General features: G+C 41.8%; 2 protein-coding genes across 11 annotated transcripts; both read right to left on the bottom strand.

Moving 5' to 3' along the window:
* Positions 1–5,180: 5,180 nt before the first annotated feature.
* LOC120660227 (ras-related protein RGP1-like) lies at positions 5,181–9,112 on the bottom strand. The gene is made up of 2 exons (XM_039938658.1): positions 8,641–9,112; positions 5,181–5,938 (listed from the first exon to the last, which is right to left on the bottom strand). The coding sequence occupies exons 1-2, from the start codon at positions 8,871–8,873 to the stop codon at positions 5,491–5,493; spliced, it is 681 nt and encodes a 226-aa protein (XP_039794592.1). The 5' UTR covers positions 8,874–9,112; the 3' UTR covers positions 5,181–5,490.
* Positions 9,113–12,595: 3,483 nt separating this feature from the next.
* LOC120660226 (SURP and G-patch domain-containing protein 1-like protein) lies at positions 12,596–17,461 on the bottom strand. Of its 10 annotated transcripts, none has more exons than XM_039938651.1 (10): positions 17,298–17,461; positions 16,626–17,049; positions 14,879–15,005; positions 14,614–14,720; positions 14,396–14,533; positions 14,028–14,159; positions 13,777–13,956; positions 13,102–13,280; positions 12,971–13,024; positions 12,596–12,873 (listed from the first exon to the last, which is right to left on the bottom strand). In XM_039938651.1, the coding sequence occupies exons 2-9, from the start codon at positions 16,996–16,998 to the stop codon at positions 12,998–13,000; spliced, it is 1,263 nt and encodes a 420-aa protein (XP_039794585.1). In that variant the 5' UTR covers positions 16,999–17,049; positions 17,298–17,461; the 3' UTR covers positions 12,596–12,873; positions 12,971–12,997. The 10 variants fall into 10 exon arrangements, with proteins under 10 accessions (XP_039794585.1, XP_039794591.1, XP_039794589.1 ...); XM_039938657.1 differs by having other exon boundaries at positions 12,596–12,876; positions 14,028–14,156; positions 17,298–17,460; XM_039938655.1 differs by having other exon boundaries at positions 14,028–14,156; positions 17,298–17,460.
* Positions 17,462–21,247: the final 3,786 nt, after the last annotated feature.

The raw sequence follows: 21,247 nt of genomic DNA, 5'->3' as shown, positions 1-21,247 counted from the left end.
TGCATCTGGGCCTACAAAATTAGATTGCATGGTTAGAGTACCAATAAACATATGTCAAAATTAATAAATCTTTGCTGTAACAGAAATAACCTTCGGTGCCTCCATCTGGATCTCCGTAGTGCTTTGACGTGGGTGTATGGCCGGGCTAGAGCTGGTGCTCCTGGCTCGAATCTGCGCGAGAGTAGGAGTACTGGCGGTGTCAATCAAGCTGTCTCCAATCCAGTACTGGCCATGCTTCTTCCCTCCTCCCACCCTCATCACGACTTCTGCATCAATGGGCTCCGTGCTCGGATCAAAGTCCGGCCCATTCACCTCCGTTGCCATCGAGTTGTACTCACTGATGCGACTATGGACAGTCGCGTGGTTGTACGCTTCTGGGGGTCCGCCGGGTTGTAGTTGACATCCGATGTCGCCTTCCCTTTGTGGGCCAAAGCCCACGCCTTGATCGGGGGGGGGGGGGGGGGCAAGGCTCGCCTCCATGTGAGGCCGACTGTGAAAAAAGAAAGATGATTATAAATTATGTACGGTTGAGCGTTAAAATGAAGAAATAAATTCACTTACCCATCTGTCCGCGTACTGTCGTAGGTGACTGTTGCCCTGATGGTGTGGTGCACCTGGCATCGTCAAACGCCGCTGCCGGCAAGACTCGTGCATCTCCATCCAACCTTCCGCATACCACCTGTCGATTATCATGTCACAGCACTGTTCATTTCCGGCTAACCACCAAGGAATCACCTGCAAGTCATACATGACATATAAGAAGATCAACTGTAGCGTACTTCATTTTAGTAAAAGTCAATATTAATAATATTGTATATTTACCCTCATATATTGTTCCCGAGTTAGCCTGAGGTTTCGCACAGCCCCTTTCTTGGTCTTCACTTTTTCGATGCGATGTTTGTAATCACAGTTGGCCTGGATGCGCGCCTCGTAGAGCATATCCACCACCAGCTTGTGACAGGCCGTGTTTGCCACCTCGCGTGCCACGGTCATCATTCCCTCCTCGCACCTGTAGAAATCCTACACATGATGATGAACGAAGCCATTATATCAAGAATGTCCAATTAATGAGATGTATTGACAATTATAGCGCATACAAGACTTACCCACAGTTCCTGCAACACCCGCTCTGCTTTGCTCGCAAAGCACCTGCTTTCCCGGTCCGGTCTATCGATGGCTTGGATGTAGTGCTCCCAAGCCGACGCCGGCTGAAGATGGCCGTCAATCTCGATGCATCCAGGGTAGTGATCCTTGCAAAGCAGGCCCAGAATGCCATTGGGGATGTGTTTGTGAACACCTGGAACGACGATTACAAAATTCCTGCCAAAAATATTTGTGTAAAATTAGAATTGAAATATATATAAGTACAAAACGTAATGAAATAGGCTAAAGTTACTTACCTTTTACCGTCCGGCCGAATAATCGGCCGTTGCTCGCTCGAGCGGTATAGGTCGGTTCGGTAGACGAGCGGGGCCTCGCATCCAGACGGCAGGTATGTCTCCTGCCACCCCTCCCTGGTCGTCGTCCTCCTCACTAGAGGCCTCCTCCTCCTCCTCCTGGTCCTGCTCCTGCTGCTGGTGGTCCTCCTCCTGGTCCTGCTCCTAGTCCTCCTCCTGCTGGTCCTCCTCCTGGTCATGCTCCTGCTCCTCCTCGTCCTCAGGGGAGGGTGACCTCGCGCGAGGCCCCCTCGTCCTCCTGCTACTCCTGCCGCTCCTCGTCATCTGTGACGTGCCGGCGTCCTCATCTAGTGGAGGCACCGACGAACTTGCCTCACCCCTCCTCCTCGTCCTCCCTCCAGCCATCTGGGAGGACTCACCTCTCCCAGCAACTCTGCGCAGCACAGCCTCCAACGACTGCATCATACCTCCGCCGCGCCCCACCATCTTTGATCTATCACCTGAAATTAAAAGGGGCAAACCAATCAGAACAATATTTAGAAATTAATTAATGCAAGTAGTACAAAAATAAACATAATCCGAACATGTATTACAAATTAATTGTTGCAAGTAGTAAAAAACAAACATAATTAGAACAAGTGAAAAACTGATATAATTGTTGCAAATACGGATCTTACATGTATTAGAAATACTCTTCAAGATCGGGATTAGCTGGATCGTAAGTCTCATTATCGCTATCACGTCCGTCGATATCATCAACGGCGTGCTGCAGTTCGGGCACACGGCAAAGCCTAAGGTACACGGCAAATACGCACAGTCCCGTAGTGCTTCCAGTACAGTTAGCTCGTACTTATCATTTATCAACATCATCTTTTGAACATCAAGGTCAATCATCGAAGTACACAGCTGCTAAGATGGAAATAGTACGCTTCTAAGGAAGAGATGTAGCAAAACAAATTGCATTTGTTTTCTGATATCGAAAACTGCGGTCTCCAATGATGGGTAGTTATCTTTTCAGGACCAACCAATTCTACATCCTTAACATGCAGGCAACATACCCAAAGTGGCCTTAGTTTGGTGCGCACCTTCTGCAAGTGGAAATTCAAATTGTTTAGCAGCTTGGTGTGGTAGTAGTACACTGTATCAGGCAACTGTTGAGAGCTTCTTAATTCGGGTAAAGAATGAGAAGTCAACAACATTATGTATGGTGAACTATCGAACTAGCCAACTTCCACTGGAATTTGCCTTGGGATTTGCAGCTAGATGCAAGATCCCTCGTGGAATGCTGGAACCACTGATTCTTCTATTTAGGAGCATAAAAATATATATATAAGGAGAAGCAATTTCAGTATTTGTAAAAGTAACCTACATGTACAAATATGTTAAGGCTAACCAGAGAGGATCTATGAGGCCTTCTGGCTATGTTATTTTGCAGCTTGCTTTACTGTATCATGGATTGACTAATATCCTTTGCATGTCAACAATTTCTATCTAGGAATCGAAAGATCTTTAATGACTGACGATATCAGTACTTTCTATTCTAGAACAACTTAATTGGTTTCAAATACTAAATATCTAGGAATCGAAGTTGTTATATTAACTAAATATTATAAAAAAGTATTCTTGTTTTCATTTTAAAACCAAGTCTCATTATCCTCCTACTCGGAGCTGAAGTCACGCAGAAATATTGAATTGAGACACTAGCTATTCTTTTAACACATTGCTTCCCAGGTTTTCAGCAGGGAGAAAAGGATATTCTTTCATCGTGCAGACAGGGCTTGAGCCTACCTTGAAAGATCCACTTATATGGAACTTTGGATTTTGTGCATCTAGAAGATTCACTTGAAAGAGCGTAGAAACGAGGGGCTCTTCTTGGTTGATTCCCCAGACCATATCGGTTCTAGATTAAAGAAAATTTTCCTCCTCGATCAGCCTGCGTTCCCACCATATGCCACAAGAGCAGCTCATCTGACGAGGAAAAAAAAAATTCTGCTTGTATTAGGGCCCCTGTGGTTCACTGATTGCTTCCAGAATTAAACTGTGGTTGTGGGCCATTTAGGATATAAGGGTTTTGCATTCTTCTGAACCGATAATTCTTGTCTGAATGGAGTGTACAATAGGTTAGCAATAATGCAGTAATAGGCTTTATGCATAAAAAGTCATCCACAACGCGTAGGAAAATTATTGAGCACAGATTTCGTGAATGATCAGCCCAAGTAAAAAACTAAACAGGAATGTTTTACTGGCGAGTAAAAGGTTTCCTTACACGCCACAGCTTGCTTAGATTTTAAAGCAACCAAGAATTAGCAAAACCACATCCAGAGTCAACTTGGCATGCTCTGTTCTGCTGTATACTAATAGAACTAGTTAGGTTGGCGCGCTATGCGCGCCCTGCAGAAAATTACAAATAATTGTACTTCAAGCGGTATGTCGTGGTGTGAATTTGAATCTAAATATTAAGATAAAATAAAGAAATAGGTTGCGTGGAATTCATTTTTGGAAAAAAAAATAGTTATGTCGTTTTGTTCGTTGCGGAGCCGTAGAATAGGTTCTTTTCTTGCAAATTGATTACTTTTTAAGGCTTTTAGTTTATGTATTTTGTTTTATAGGAGGAATTGTTTTGTATACATCACATTGAATTGGTTTATGGATTTGATAATTTGTTGGAGTATATGTTGGAGTTTATCATTGTTTATAGGAATTTAAAATTTAGAGCGTTGTTTATATGAAGTTGGAAAATTGAATATTGTAATGAATAAACGGAGGGGAAAAAACTTGGAGGAGAAGGCTAATATTATAAGGGAAGGGCGTTGGAGAAACGGTGTGGCTTGTTGTTGATAGTAGAGTAGAATTCATTTTTTCTAGAGGAATATTGGAAGGTATAAAAAAAGATGATATTGCAAGAAAAGGAGAAGACACAAATCGGTTGGTCCGATAGGAAAGAACAGATTTATATATGTTATAGAAAAGTGATTTATGGTTTTGATAATTTTTATTTGTAGTATATGTTTGAGTTTATGTTTATTTAGAGAGGTTAAAAAAATTGGAGTGTTGTTGTATATAAAATTTAGAAATCAAATATTGGAAAGAATTAAAAATAGAAAGGGGAGCGGAGAACAACAAAGGAGGGGTCGGCTGTAGTACTGTGAGGCCTACTCTGAACAGTATTAGGATCTACAGTACTGTGGGCCCACTGTGAACAGTAATGGTCTGCTATAAACAGTGTTTCGTGGACCCGACGTGGGCCCCACCGTGAACGGTATGGTCCACTATGAACAGTGTTTGTGTGGGTCCCGCGTGGGGCCAGAACGCACGGCAGGTCGCGAAATCTTGGCGCATTAGTAGTAGTACTTAATAATTTTTATTTATAGTATATGTTTGAGTTTATGTTTATTTAGAGAGGTTAAAAAATTGGAGTGTTGTTGTATATAAAATTTAGAAATCAAATATTGGAAAGTATTAAAAATAGAAAGAGGAGCAGAGAACAACAAAGGAGGGGTCGGCTACAGTACCGTGAGGCCTACTCTGAACAGTATTAGGATCCACAGTACTGTGGCCCACCGTGAACAGTAATGGGTCCGCTATAAACAGTGTTGCGTGGACCCGACGTGGGCCCCACCGTGAACAGTATGGTCCACCGTGAACAGTATTGCGTGGGTCCCACGTGGGCCCAGAACGCATGGCAGGTCGCGAAATCTTGGCGCGTTAGTAGTAGTACTTAATTACTGGGGTGTGGCCTATTACATGAAGCAGGCTTGCTTCTGGACATGATAGCCACACTGGTTCCAGATTTTCGGTCATCAGCATTTCTTACAAGTGCGGACAAATGTATGCAGCTCATGTTCGTGCTGGGGAGAAGAACAGAAAATGCTGTACGTATTACCCGAAGGGAAGGATTCTTAATGACTGCACTATATCACATGATCAGACAAAAAAGAAGGGCAGTCGAGAGAAAATTACAATGCATATGAGTTAAATATTCCTGCAGACCTTCTCATCTTTACTCCCATGAGTCCCAGCCATTCAGTGTGCAGAAATGGCACGAGTAATCAGAAACTCCAGCTACCAGAAACAACATGGTACAATATCATTCCTAGGAGGACATACAACATGTGGCCTTGGATGCAGGGGGTGGCTCCTGACCAGGGACAATAATTTTGGTTCCTTTCAGTAGACTTGAACTTCCACTAGAATCAGACTCCTCATTGGCAACAAGGTTTTTCTTGCTGACAATCCGGTAAATCTCTGTCAGGACAGTTGTGAAGGCACTCTCAACGTTGACAGCCTCAAGGGCAGAGGTCTCCATGAAGAAAAGGTTTTCACGCTCAGCGAACTCCTTAGCATCCTCCGTTGGCACGGCACGAAGTGTGCCTAGATCGGATTTGTTACCAATAAGCATGATAACGATGTTATTATCTGCATGGCCACGTAGTTCCTCAAGCCACCTAACCACATGACCAAAGGACTGGCGCTTGGTTATGTCATATACTAACATAGCTCCAACTGCACCTCTGTAGTAGGCACTTGTTACAGCTCGATACCTATTACCACATAAGCAAAGGTTTAGATAGTAACATTATGAATTTTTGCATAATGAGATGGCGTAGATGAACTAGAGACACTCGCTCCACTTCCTTCTATCCCATGGTTTACTAGGAGTGAAAGATGTGACTCTTCATTTACCTATGATAATATGTAGAATCTTTGAGAACAGATACAACTAACTCTTTCTAGTGTCACTAGCCCATTTAGCATTAAGTATCTTTGTTCACTTCTCATTAACATTGACGACAGATTATCCAAGAGACAAACCTATGCAAACATACACAACTTTTATTGGGGCGTTTGGTCATCATGCTCTTTTTTTCTTATTTGTGTAGGAAAAGCTAAATGCCAAATAAAATAGAATGAAGAGAGAGTACATCTAACAAAATCATGTCTTTATTCAAAATTTAAAAGTTTAAAGGTATCGAACACATAACTGCTTGTGTAATTAGGTTCACATTATTCTGATAAAATTTTACATATGACAAAATATTTCCTCTGTAATACCAACTATAGGTATGATTAGTTCCCTGCTAAGCTTAGACATAGTTCAGTTGGAAACACTAGTGCATATCAGGTAGCGCTGGATCATTATAAACTACATGTATGTTTTGTTCCATATTTGCCCGGGATAAATATTTGGCTAGTTGCCTAGATGGCAAGTTGTGTTGCCAGAATTTGCTACCTGCTTGAGCAATTTATACTGGAATTTGAGGAATAAGCTAACTTTCCACATGAGGCTGAGGGGGAGCTAATTTTACTCTTCACCTAGAACAATGATTTTCCTGCCGGTATCAAGCTTGGTACTATTGAAAGTTTGTCCCTTCTAGGCTTTTCCAAACACCTAACCTATCTAAGCGAGGCTGGCAAATCACTAGCCTAAAATTTAAATGCACCTTTACATGAACACGCGATCTACAGTGCGGTACGAAAAACACATGAACATTCAGGAAAGTATTTTTTTTACCCATCTTCTTATACTAGTTGCTTTCAAACCATTCCAAGCATGAAATTAGTATTTTCCATAGATTTTACCGCCTACTTCCAATACTTGTTAACACCCCTGACTTTCCTATTAACATAGGCCTACACCAGGGGTCAGCATTGAGCCCTTATTTATTTGCTTTAGTGATGGATGAGGTCACAAGGGATATACAAGGTGAGATCCTTTGGTGTATGCTCTTTGCTGATGATGTGGTGCTAGTTGACGAGAGTAGGGCAGGGGTTAATAGAAAGTTAGAGCTGTGGAGACGCACGTTAGAGTCGAAAGGGTTCAGACTTAGTAGGACCAAGACCGAGTACATGATGTGCGATTTCAGCACGACTAGGCATGAGGGGGGAGACGTTAGTCTAGATGGGTAAGTGTTGGTCCAGAAGGATATTTTTCGGTATTTAGGATCGGTGCTACAAAAGGATGGCGACATTGATGAAGATGTTAGGCATAGAATTTCAGATGGCTGGTTGAAATGGCGGCAAACTTCTGGCATCCTTTGTGACAAGAGGGTGCCACAAAAGCTAAAAGGCAAATTCTATAGGACAGCAATTCGTCCGGCGATGTTATACGGTGCTGAATGTTGGCCTACAAAAAGACGACATGTCCAGCAACTGAGTGTATCAGAGATGCGGATGTTGCGGTGGTTTTGCGGGCACACAAGGAGGGATAGAGTCCGGAACGAAGTTATTCGGGATAGGGTCGGGGTGGCACCAATTGAGGAGAAATTTATCCAGCATCGGCTGAGATGGTTTGGACATGTCCAATGAAGGCCTCCTGAGGCGCCGGTGCATAATGGGGTTCTTGAGCGGGTCGATAATGTAAAGAGGGGTAGACGTAGACCTAAATTGACGTGGGATGAGTCGGTTAAGAGAGACTTTAAGGATTGGAATATCTCTAAAGAGATAGCTTTGGATAGAAGCGCTTGGAGACTAGCTATCAATGTGCCTGAACTTTGAACTTATTTCTTTCGGGTTTCATCTCTAGCCTATCCCAACTTGCTTGGGAAAAAAGACTATGTTGTTGTTGTTGTTGTGAGTGTGGCTTGTTTATCTCGACAGCATGCCACTATATCCAAAGCAAGAAATTGAGATGATGACAAGACCTCTCTTCCAACCATTTCACCCAAACTATCATTGTAATTACAGAACATACATATATGTAAGAAAGAAAGATCGTTGGGTAGTTATATATGTAAGAAAAAAACTGCCTTATAGTTATATATATGTGAGAAACAGAGAAGAGAGGCATTGATTGGACGACGTACCCAGTGTCGTAGGCTCCCGCACTGTGCGGGGTATGATTGAGATAGTAAAAAAATTGCCGTATTGTTATATATGTAAGAAACAGAGAACAGAGGCATTGATTGAGATAGTGCGGGGCCAATGGTTGTGGTCCAACATCAGAATATGAAATCTTGAAAATTGCAACTAACTCAACCACATCAGACTTAATGACCATTCAATTATGTTTATGAACTACCTATCCATCTGCATCACCAGGGACAAACCGAAAAGAAGAACATTATGTAGACTTGTACATAACCTTTACTTAGCACACAGCAAAGCAACATCATCAGTTATTGGATCAAGATGGAATTTTTTAGAGAAAAAATCAAGATGGGATTTTTGTTCTCTATGCTTATCTATTTTAACTTTTGGAAAAGATGGATCGATCATTTGATGGGTTGATCGATTGATTACCAACCTCTCCTGTCCGGCGGTGTCCCAGATCTGCGCCTTGACTGTACGCTTGTCGATGTTGAGGGTGCGCGTCTGGAACTCGACCCCGATGGTGGCCTTGGAGTCGAGGTTGAACTCGTTGCGGGCGAAGCGCGCGAGCAGCTGCGACTTGCCCACCGCGGAGTCGCCGATGAGCACCACCTTGAAGACGTAGTCGATCCTCTGCCCCAGCTCCCCGTGGTTCCTGCCCCGAGACATCTCCTCGCCCCGTCGTCTCCCCTTTCGTCCCCAATCTCACGGATGGACGCGATTCTTCTAGCCTTCTCACTCTCTAGGATTCTTTTCTCCTATCCAAGTACGATGCCCGACCTCCCTCGATCAAATCCAGCTAGGATCTTGGCATCAAGAGCGGGGGTTTCTTGATTTCTACTTTTAGGATCACAAGGTTGGAGAAAAGCGCTCTGTTCGCTGTGGTAGTGCTGGAGACTGCTGCTGGAGTGGTATGAGAGAAAAATACTGTTGGCTGGTTGGCGGCTGGAGACTGCTACTGGAGAGGTATAAAAAAAACACTGCTGGCTGGCTGGAGGCTGCTGGAGCAGGGTCAAGAAAGAGCAGGCGGAGTCTGATTGTTATCGGGAGTAGAAGCCGTCAAACTGTGCAATTGATTCGATTGATTAATGTTAAAATAGGGAAGGTGTTGGAAGGGATCAACAACGGTCAGAGGGAGGGCACGAGGTAGTCGAAGAGAAGATGCAAAGAAATGGAATGGCACTACGTGACCATGTTCGGCCGTCAACGCCCCTGACCCCTCTCCTCTCCTCTCTCCTCTCCTATCGTGTAATCATATTGGTTGGTGGTCATATTTAAGTTCTGCTCTAAAATTATCTTAAAATAAGGCAAAATAGGCATCTTGGTCCCTCAACTTTCCATCGAGAGTCAAGTTGATCCTTCAACTTTGAAATCGGCCAATCCAGTCTTTCAACTTTTGTTTTTAGGTCAAATTCGTCCCTTAACTTTCAAAACGGTTAATCTAGTCCCTCAAGTTTTATTTTTGGATCAGGTCCATCCCTCGGGAGCTCATTTTGTAAATATCTAAATATGTTTAATCGGCCGGCGCCGGAGCGGCCGTCGGAGGCGGGGAGCCGGCGAAATCAACGGCGGACCGAAGATTTCGCCCTTCCGCCGCGCTCTGGACTGTAGCAGGGGAAAGGGGAAAGGACGTGAAGACTGATTGTGGGGTGTTTCCAATGAGCTTTTGCATGGCTCCCAGGCTGCTGCTCCCATTTCTGAGGCAAGATGGACGAGATTTACACGGTAACACGGGCTATGTAGAACATGATGGTGGTCGTAGTTGGCAGCGTCGCTGATCTATTATAATTACAGCAAGCATGGGATGAGCGTCGCCATTCGCCAAACAGAACTACAGAAGCCCGGACAGAACTCGGTCGTTGCAGCCGGCCGTAAAGCACAAGATTTTCTCTAATGTATCACGATGTGTTTAAAATCGACAAAGAGGTGTATGGATAGCGCTTGGTTGATCTTATAATTGTAGAGTTTAAGTTAAATTTTGCAGGTTATAGCAGACATCATTACATATGTTTAAAATATAGGATATTATATTTTCAATAATTATTTTGATAGGATTGAAAATTTAGTAAAAATAAATAAATATTACAAGTTGCTCAAGTAAACAGCTACTCATGAGTCATGTACTCGTCTGAAACACGTATTTGTAGCGTTAAATTGGCTGCCACGAACCTCACGCGCAACGCATATACCTCAAACCAGTGATTTACCCTAGAACTTAACATGCCAAGACGTATTTTGCTAAGGTGAATACATTTGGACCATAGATGCACCAATTTTGTCAAGTTGATGCACTAAATTTAGCAATTTATAATTTGTTGGAGCACCCACCTGTCATATTATTATATAGTGGATGCGATTTACTCTTTTTAATTTATTCCACAAAAGAATAGCGTGATGACGACAACAAGAAAACTATTATGTCTTAATCAATCTTAAGATATGTTTTTTCCGGTATTACTCTCATAGATTTGATTGTGTAAATTTCTCTCTACTTCTGAATAAAAAAGCCTAAATCATCAAAGTAGTTGTTTAATATAATTTACAATGAACTACACTCAACATAACACTTTTAGAAACCTATTATGTTTGTCTTGTCATTGTAGAATGAACCACACTTTTACTAATCCAATTCTCAAAGGTACACTCTTATTGTGGTCTCAGTGTTGTCAATCGCACATTTAACTATTTGTGTCCCAAATTTACACTTTTATTATCACTTATTTCACAAAAAGTACAGCTTTTGAAACACATAATGACAGCGGAAGTGTAGTTTTGTGACCATAAAATCATGTACAAGTGTAGCTTGACCATACAAGACGGCAATGCAAGTGTAGTTCAGTGAATAAAAAGCGGAAACAAGTATAGTTCCATGAAATAGCTCCAGAAAGTCTAGTTTCGATACAGTTTTCAGAGTGTGGTGTAGTTTTATGAGATTTTTCTATAATACTACTTCTATGAAATTTCCCTATAGTAGTAGAAAAGGTGTAATCCCATGAGGAATATATGAGCTTGAATTGTTATCTTCCTATTTTTTCAGCCAAAATCAAGGCATGCCAATAAATTTGGCATGACTTAATTCATGTCTAAAAATAGGCACTTTAGTATATGTGACCAAAATCATAATAAATTAGTAAGTTACTAGAAACTTCTTAAATCATACCAGAAAAAACAAGTATTGGTTACCACTTTTTAGTACTAAACCAAATAAATAACTAAATTTTTTGCCTGCACTTCTAGCATGCCTTGATTTTGGCAAACCAAGAATTTTTTCCCTACACTTTTAGCATGCCTTGATTTTAGCAAGCCAAGATATTAGCTTGATATGATTTAGCTCAACAAAAATTGGTATCCAACCAAGCATGCTCTCAAATCACGTAATTATTTGACATCCAAATCTAACTATCAGCTTCTAGGGAGCAAGATAATTTTTATCTCTACAATAGTATCCATCAGGCCAATAATTTATGAGAAAATTCTCTATGTAGCATAAAAAACATCCTCTTCTCTATGTAGCACCCAAACTTCAAAACTTCTCTATCTGTGCACTATCGAAAATTTTCTTCCCTATCCAGTACTTCCTTTAGTACGGACACTTAACGGTGTTAATTACAAGCGGAAAAAATACTTTTTTTTCTCCTCTTTGGCCATGTCGGCCTTCCTCTGGGTGCCTCTACGGGGCTGCCTACCCCCCCCCCCCCCCCCCCCCCCCCCCCCGCGCAGCTAGGGGCCTGCGCCGCCGGGGCCATAGGCGCCCACGCCGGCTTGCGACCTGCCTACGCGCGCCACTGAGGGCCTGGACGCCCGCGCTCGCGCAGCCCTAGGGGCCTCGCCGTCCACGCCAGCCATGGGCTCAATCTAGGGTTCAAGAGTGAGGGAGAGATGAGGTGCTTGGGATTTCTAGCAAACGGAGAAAAGATAAGAGGTATTTGGTCTTTTCACGGTGGACCCACATTGCTATTCATGGTACAGACTGACAGAATAAACAGAAGTGCTAGATAGGGAAGAGAATTTTGGATAGTGCAGCAAGTTTTTGAAGTTCGAGTGCTATGGAAGAGCAAGTTTTTTTGAGGCTACATAGGATTTTTTATAATTTCTAGATGAATCCATATACCAATTATCACAGGAAGACATCTATAGACACGTCAAGAGTCGAAGAGGTGCACGTTTGTGCAGGCACGATTGAACATCTATAGACATCTCCAGAAGTAATGCACTGCTCGTTTTTGTCTACGAAGTATCTCAGATAACAATCCTCTGCATATTTCAGCGGTTAGCAACTCTCTACTATCTGATGGCAAACCATCAATCAGTTTCAACATTCAAAACTTTTACATACCACACTTGTTTGGACCAACTTGTGTTGCTAAAATGAAATGCCATTGTAATCATCCTATTCTGAAAAGATAGAACTCTTGCATTAATTTTGTGGCTTATCCTTACCAAATATCTCCAAAATAATAACAACCAAAGTTGAATAATCAGGAAAATAGTCATCCATAAAGAAAGCAATACATCACAGTTTGAAACCTATCTACAATTCAACACAAGTGTATTTGAAAATATATGCATCAACACTAAACAAAGAACAAAGCTGCAGCAGAACACCCAGAAGCCTTAGATCTGTTGGCACTACAAGTTATATCCTGAACAAGTGAACTTCTTGGATTTTCTGCTGATGAACAAAAACTTTCAATGCCATTAGTGATATCCTCTAACCAACAGTTAGTCCTGTTAGCAAAAATGCATCAAAAAAATTGGTGCCTTACATCTTCCCCCAGATGAACTCGCTTGCATCAGTAGTATGCTTTTCTTGGATTGTTCTACAAAAATGGCAAAAGCTTTAGGAAAAGAGAAATAACTGAAAGCTCACAAAAGCAGGTAATGGCAGGCAGTATACCAGTGGGTTTGGCCTATAACGGTAGCCAAGCATCATTCGCTTCTTGTATTGCTCGTAGATGTCATCTTCAGATGTGACCTCACCAGGCTGGACAGCACCAACACCAAGATGATCCTTCTTCACATCTCCAGCCATAATGGGATCTGCACGGCCTCTTCTCTCACTACCAAGACCCTCACCTGCAAAATAAACTATAATTAACACCTAGAAGCAGGATCATGTACATCACCACTAATTGCCTGCCTATGTGACTGATATAGTAGTTCCACCGGGGCAGGAATGTTGACAATTGATGCATGCAACACAATCCTGACCTCCAACAAAATAGTTTCTTTCTGGCATTTGGGGTCGAGGACTTTTCTGACTTATTTTAATGAAATTAAAAGTTTGTTGGATGAACATCACAAAAGCATCAATAGATAGGAAACAAATAAAGAAGGGAATAAAGGCGATGGGGATCTGATGGGTGTTGTAATACTGTTGTCATAAATTTAAACATCAACCAACCTCCCAAACATCCGGGATTTCTTGGCTTCATTTTTTACTGCTTATAAAGGTTCTGTTTTAAAGAAAATCGAATCTGACCAAGCAAGATTTTTTAAGAATAAAAACTGATAAGGTTTTACCAGATACTCTGTTATTGAAAACGATGCTATTTAGTATTCAAGGACTAACCTTCCCGCCAGCCCATCTTAGATAGAAGTTTGTGCCCAATGTTGTCTGCTTGAATCTTAGCCTTCTCAGCAGCTTCTTTGGTAGCCTTTTGTGCTTCAGCATCATTACAACGTGCCATGAACTTTTCAAGTTCTTCTAGAGGTATAAAGTCACCCATGTGGTGTCCCTTCTTAGGAGGACCTGCAAAACAAGAATTAGATGCCTGGAACAAATATTGAAATCTCAACATTCTCCCAGTATAGCAAATGTACCTTGCAGAGAAGGAGGTGGCGGCATTTCATCTTTTGACTGCCTTGGTGGTCTCTTCCTTTCTTCCTGTGCAGCCTTCTTCATGTAGAATTCCATCAACGCTACAGGATCTGAGGGCACAGCCGTATCACCTGCTAGAAAATGAGCAAGCATTGAGCACAAATAATAATAAAAACAAGTTCAAATTTGCAATGGTATTTACTTCTGAAGCAAACTAGAAATCATAGAGATAACATGCAGTTGAAGTGCCAGACATGGATGAGTTTCAAACTCAACCAAATTATTAGCAACCGGGAGAACACAGTTGATAAACATAGAGAAAGTTGCCAAATAATATTAGAAAAGGATAATAAAACTATGTATATTTTACCATAACTAGATGAGCTTCCTTGGGAAGAACTACCCTCATATGCCCCATACAAAGCTGATGCAGGTGTTTGATAGCTAGGCTTTTGTTCAAATGAGCTTCTGTGCAGACCAACCGGTGCTTTGGAGCTTGCAATGTTTGCTGCAAGAGTACGAGCATACAGCATAGAGATTTGTACATAAGTTTAAAACAGAGAAAAACAGAAAATTCAAGCCACCGACCATTTCTTGATGCTTCAGCCTCTTTTGATTGGGCAAGAATCTTTTCCTCTTCAGCAAGGCGAAACTCATAATATTTGTAGTCTGGACAGTGCTTGTCAAATAGAAACCTGAAGAAAACCCAAGATTTAAATCAATTATTAAACATCAGATTTTAGAATATGAAAGGAAAAGTGGAAGACATGGTAATCTAAAGATCTTCTCTAATTAAGAAAAAACACCACATAAAGCATATGTTGTTGATCAGAAATAAGCAGCGCAGCCATACTTAAATGGTGTATCTCCAGGATTCCTTTGTCGTGTAATATTCTCAAACTGTCTCCCATTTTTGGCAACAAAGCTTGCTAATTTGTCAGCCACTTGCCTCACTGTCATATCATTTGGTGGTGGTGGGGCTGCATGTCACTTAAAGAACTGATTAATATCAAGAGCATCACAAGGAAATGCAAATTGCTGCAGAAGAGTGCCACACTCCAACTCTTTCAATCAACATCCTTCCCAGCAATGTTGACACACTTAATCTATAAGCTGCATACATAAGAAAAAAACCGAAACCTTCACAACTTTCTGCTTCCAGTAGCAACTGATATGAATGCAGATACTGAGAGAAAGATGTTTCATTTATAAGTCTAACAATGCCTGCATGAAGCATAATAGGAGATCTCACACCTCATCACCTTGGTGCAATGGCAAGCAATTTTCACGGTTACTTTGTAAAGGATTATTAAAAATATTATATTAATAAGTGAATTTCACCGTGGATATACATTGCAATTTAATGCTATCAAGACTCATTTCATCGTTTGTATGCATAACTTCAATACTGCTGGGGCATTTTTGGATATGAGATCATTTCAAAATCAGAGTTTCTGAAATTGTACTTCTTAAAAAGGGGGAATAAACTGTGTTTGTGGAAACAAGAACCTTTTACAGTATTTTGGAAAACCATGATACAGTTTGATGGTTTGCAGGGGGGTGTTTTTCCTTCATGAACAGATACATATTACATAATATAATCTATCCACCACAGGAAAAAAACAAATAAGGCTTCATGCACAAATAACATTTGGTAATAGTTGGCTTTGATATATATAACAAATACTTTACATATATGTGGTACATCAGAATAGGTTAATTTTTAGCAACCCAAAATGAATGTACCCAAAACAGCACAGCACTGCACAGTGCATCATATTAGGGAAATATACTAATAGTACTTCGTGTAATAAGGTGGGCAAATGCTTCACAACACTACTGCCAAGAGAGAGCAGAACAAGGCGTGCTTCCTTTTGAGAAAAAAAGTGACTGATGGTTTTCCAAAAACTCCAAAAATACCATGAATGCAATACTACAGTTTGTTAAACATGTAACCAAACACTTACAAGTTATGCACGCTAAGTAGTAAGTATATCTTAGAAACCATATGAAACTCTGAAAAATATTTGATATCCAAGCAGGGCCTTAGCTGATTGATTCCACTAGAAACAATATGCAATACAACTAGTTTCTAGTTTTAACAGAATGTAATAAATGACATACAAACTATATAGATGGTTAATTTCAGTATTAGTATGCATGCGATCCTGCCAGGACAACACCCTCGAAGGCATGGAAAACCATATGCTGAGGATTTTGCATAAAAGAACAGATAATAAAATCATCTGTAACCATACTTTTATCCCAAAAGTAAAAACACATTTTCTGTTCTAGTTGAAACCTTAGATATGCCACATACATGTAAAATGATGTGCATGAAATTCACCGAGATAATCTAAAACCACACAATGACAACTAAATTCAAAGGATAAATGGCCTCATCGCTTGAAAAGAAAATGTTAATGTATTGTTGATGTTCAAGAGCACAACATTGAATTAAACGTCTTATGGTATGGATAGTTGTATTCAATCATCAGATGGCAAGTAAAACCAACAGAACTCCAATAAATCCAAGAAAGGCAGCTCTGTAGCACTAAGAAAAATAATACTATAACAGCAACAAATGAATAAATGATTACCAACAGCCCCGGTCGGGGCAGCCACCGCAGGAGTATCAGCTTTCACAGATTTCTGGCGCTTGGCAGGTTCGTCTCTGTCAACATCTGCCGCATCCTCTTCCTCATCATCTTCGGGAGCGAAAACAGGTGCTATTGCGACCTTGGCCTTCTTGAGGCTGAAGGCCAGCTTTCCGCCCGTGGCGACCGGCCCAGCCTTCTTCAGCTCGAACGGCCTCTTGTTTGCCGCAACGGCAAAGCCCTGCTTGGGGTTGGCAGGCTTGGGCGCCGCCGATGAGGCTGCGGCGGCGGCGGCGGCGGCCTTCTCCTGCTCCTGCTGCATCTGCTTGAACCTCTCCATGAAGGAGCCGTCGTTGGCAAAGAGCCCCTTATCCATGGCTTGGCAGAGGCAGATGCTCCCCGCTGCAGCCCTTGACGCGTCAAATAGCTACAATTCTATGAAACTCCGATTAATCATCAACCACCGCTGCAAAAAAAAAAAAATCCACCAACGCTCGCTACCGATCGAAACGGATCCAGAACCCTAGAGGCGGTTTCACGCATCAAACCAAGTTGCCCTCTTCCAAAAATATGAACCCCGAATGCCCCAAAGACATAGCTACGAATCCCGGATCGATGCGCGAGGGCTCGAATCGGCGGAGAGATCGGATCGATCGTGGGGGCGGGGGAATTTACCTGGTACGATGGAGAGGATGGAAAGTTTCGTGCTCCACGGCGATGGATGGGGATCGATCGAGGTGGGGGAATATGACGGTGGGTGGATACCGATTCCTTCGGCTTCCGCGTGCTCTGCGCGGAACCGGGCCCGGGTCTACTGGGTTTTGGGTCCCGGGCGGGCCGAGAGTCCTATTGCCAGTTTGGAACCACGCGAATATAGGGCCGGGGCGTTTAGCCTCGATGGTTATTGGGCCGACCATGCTTCCACATTCCGAAATTCGTATACCAGGAAAGTGTGCGGTGGAGATCTTTCAGTGTAAACATAAAAATCCTACAAAAACATAGATTAACGTGTTAAAAAAAATTATCATACATGTCTATAGATGTACTTTTTCGTATTAGATTACCAACACAATCTAGAAAATTCTGTCCCAAAATGACAAATTTTATGTGCATGTGCATCATACTTACTACATAACATTTTAAATATATTATTTAAATAGTTCTTCACATAAAAATAATGAAATAGTTTATAGGAAATCCTATCACCTTCCGGACGGTAGGAAGTTTACCTATCTTGAACTTTAAGATTCGTGTACGAAGTCAAAGTGAACGGTGCTATTTCTTTCCCTCTCTGTCGCGCGCTAGAACGTTAGTACAACATGCCATAGTAGACAACGTCAGTACAACATGCCATAGCAGGCAAGCAGTTGCAATTGTGTTGACACTGTTTTTTGAAAAATATCAATTAATTTGCAGTGATGAAAATGGACCGGCGCCAAAAAGATTAAGGAGAATAGCAATTCTGGCCTTTGGACCAGAATAAGCGTCGCAACCGAAGGTGGTGAGAGGAGCCAATGAAATCGCATTGGTAAGTTATCTTTAGCCTTTGTATAGAAGAAAGGTTTGTTTTTTGATAGTCAAGTTGTAATCTCATCGTGTCGGCAATGGAGTCTAGGTTTAGTTTATAAACAGCGTACCACTTTAATCAACTGAAAGCATCTAGGCCCTTTAGGTATGTTTCGTTGATTAATGACAACCATTATTGTGATTAATGAGTTTGTGCAGCTTAATGAAATCTTATTGCTCATTGGATCATATGTTAAAGAGACCCCTAAATTTCATCATTCAAAAAGACGATCTTGGTATTCAACTCAAGTATATAACAAGACTAAGGATCTTTCTAGTCCTAAGTGTCGCAAGGTTGAGAAGGACACTTAGGTTAGTATAGGTTTTATAGTTTTATAGAGATCTCACTATTAAGAGGGATTAAGGCCAAGTAACTTAAGCATGGACATGGTCAATAAAAAATAGATGCACATATTGGTCACTCAGGTTCTTGGAAGCTCAAACAAGTGCTTTTCAACTCGTATCTCAAGAAGAATTGGATTTCATTCAAGACTCAAATAAAAACAGATAAAATCAGGAAAAAGTCTTATCACCGATTTAATCGACGACATCAATTTTCTATACGTCGGTTAAACGCTGTCACTGAAGCATGGACACTGAGCTCATCGGTTAAACCGACGATATTTGAAATTAACGTCGGTGCAGTTGTCCAGAACGTTGGTTTTTCCAGGGATTTCTAAGGTTATACTCACCGGTTAAACCGACGATATTTGAAATTAACGTCGGTGCAGTTGTCCAGAACGTTGGTTTTTCCAGGGATTTCTAAGGTTATACTCACCGGTTAAACGGACAATGGATTTGAGTTAGCGTCGGTGCAGTTGTCCAGAGAGTTGGTTTTTCAGTTGATCAGTGGACAACTACACTCACCGGTTGAACCGATGATACGTCAGTTAAATTGCCCGAGCTGTAACGACTAGTTTTTCAAATGGGCAGTTTACACTCATCGGTTAAACCGACGTTGACTATTGGAGGGCCGTCGGATTAACCGGCGTTGCGTATGACTTTTCTGGCAGCTTTTCTCCAATGGCTCTATCCACGTGAGCTGCCTATATATACCCCTCCAATGGGTCATTTTGAAGTCTCTTGACACCAGGCAACACTCATACACTCATTCTATTGTTGAGAGCCACTTTGAGCTTCATATTCCACTCATTTGATCTTTCAATCATTCAAGAAGTAAGACTAAGGACTTGAGTCGAGAGAAACTTGTGTGCATCCATTCTTGGTGATCGGTTTTTGCTCAAGTGAAGGCACTAGCTTGTTACTCTTGGTGATTGGCAGCACCTAGCCGATCTTGGTGATTGAGGTGTTTTTTGCGGAGCTTGCCAAGTTGATTGTGGGAGCCCGAAGAAGATTGTACGTGGCTTGAGCTCCACCACGCCGGGATGGTGAATGGAGACTCTTAGTGAGCACCCTCGTTTCGGTGACTTGGGAGGTGACAAGACTCATAGTGAGTGTCACAACGTGGATTAGGAGTGTGTGCCAACATATCGACACCACGGGAAAAAATCCGGTCGTCTCTTGCCCACTCTTTACATTCAAGCACTTACTTTCATGCAATTATTCATGTGCTTGACCCTAGAGATCATAACTTAGCTCTATCTTACTTAGTTTTATATCTTGTTGTATCCATTATAACTTGTGTAGTTTGCTTAGTTAGCCGGTTGGTGAATTGAGCCTTACTAGTATTGCATAGGTTAATATTGCTTTATTTTATTTTAGAAATTTGAAAAATGCCCAATTCACCCCCCTCTTGGTCCATCGATGCTTACAATTGGTATCAGAGCCTCGTTGCTCATTTGGATCATTAGACTTTACCATCTAGAGCTATGGCCAAGATGGGTGGATCGCCTCCTCACTTCGAGGGTAAGAACTTTGTTTATTAGAAAGTTCGCATGGCCGCATATCTTGATGCGATTGCCCCCGAAGTGTGGTTAGCAACAAAGACCGGGTTCACCGGAAATCCCACCCCCGAAGAACTAAAGTGGAATGCTAAGGCTAGAAATGCAATTTTCAAAGCCATTAGTGAGGAAGTCTTTGCTAGAGTTAATGGCATGGACTTGGCAAGTGATATTTGGAAGGAGCTCATTGAAATTCACGAAGGTTCCACCAAAGTTCGTGAGAAAAATATCACTTGTTTAGAGCTAAGTATGATTCTTTTAAAATGCTAGCTCTTAAAAATTGCAATGATATGTATTCTCGCTTGAATGTCATTGCCAAGGATATTAATGCTCTTGAAGTATCTAAAATTGACAGTGGCTCCATCAACCGCAAGATACTCATGCTCCTTCCGAAGCCCAAGTACAATATCATCAATGCAATGCTTCAAAAGGAGAATCTTGATATGATGGAAGTGGGAGAGCTTGTGGGCGAAATTCGCGCTCATGAAATGGGTATTCTTGGTATGTCCGAAGAGGCAACTTCAAGCAAATCAATCGCTCTCAAAACCAAGGTCAACAAGCACCGCAAGCTCAAGATGATCAAACAAGAATTAAGCTCAAGCAATGAAGAAGGCGATCGTCATGAAAACTCATCCGATGATGAAGATGATGGAGAACTTGCTCTCATGAGGAGAAAGTTCACACACTTGAGTGACAAGATCAACAAGAAGGGTTACAACTTTGACCCTAAAAGAAGAATGTTCCGGCCAAGGCAAGACGTCAAGAACAAAACATACTACAATTGTGGAGAAAAATGTCACATCTCTCCGGATTGCCCCCAAGCCGGACAAGAGAAAGAAGGATAACAAGAGCAAGCATCGCCATGATTCAAGCGATGATGATGAAGATGAAAAGAAGAACAAAAACAAGAAACTTGGGAAGAAGAAGAGCCATGACAAGAAGACCAAGCTCTTCCCAAAGAAGAAAGGCAACACCAATAGAAGCTTCTTGGTGGAAAAACAAGAATGGATGACCGATGTCTCATCAAGTGAAGAATCAAGTGATGAAGAAGACATCGTCACCATTGCTCTCACCAATGAAGAACCATCACTACCTCCACCTCCTATGTGCCTCATGGCAAAAGGTAACACAAAGGTATGTGAGGAGGATAGTGATAGT

This window comes from Panicum virgatum, chromosome 2N, assembly GCF_016808335.1.
Source record: "Panicum virgatum strain AP13 chromosome 2N, P.virgatum_v5, whole genome shotgun sequence".
In the NCBI taxonomy this organism is placed as follows: Eukaryota; Viridiplantae; Streptophyta; class Magnoliopsida; order Poales; family Poaceae; genus Panicum; species Panicum virgatum.
The sequence above is the reverse complement of the archived record's forward strand: the minus strand, read 5'-3'. Positions and strand labels throughout refer to the sequence as shown.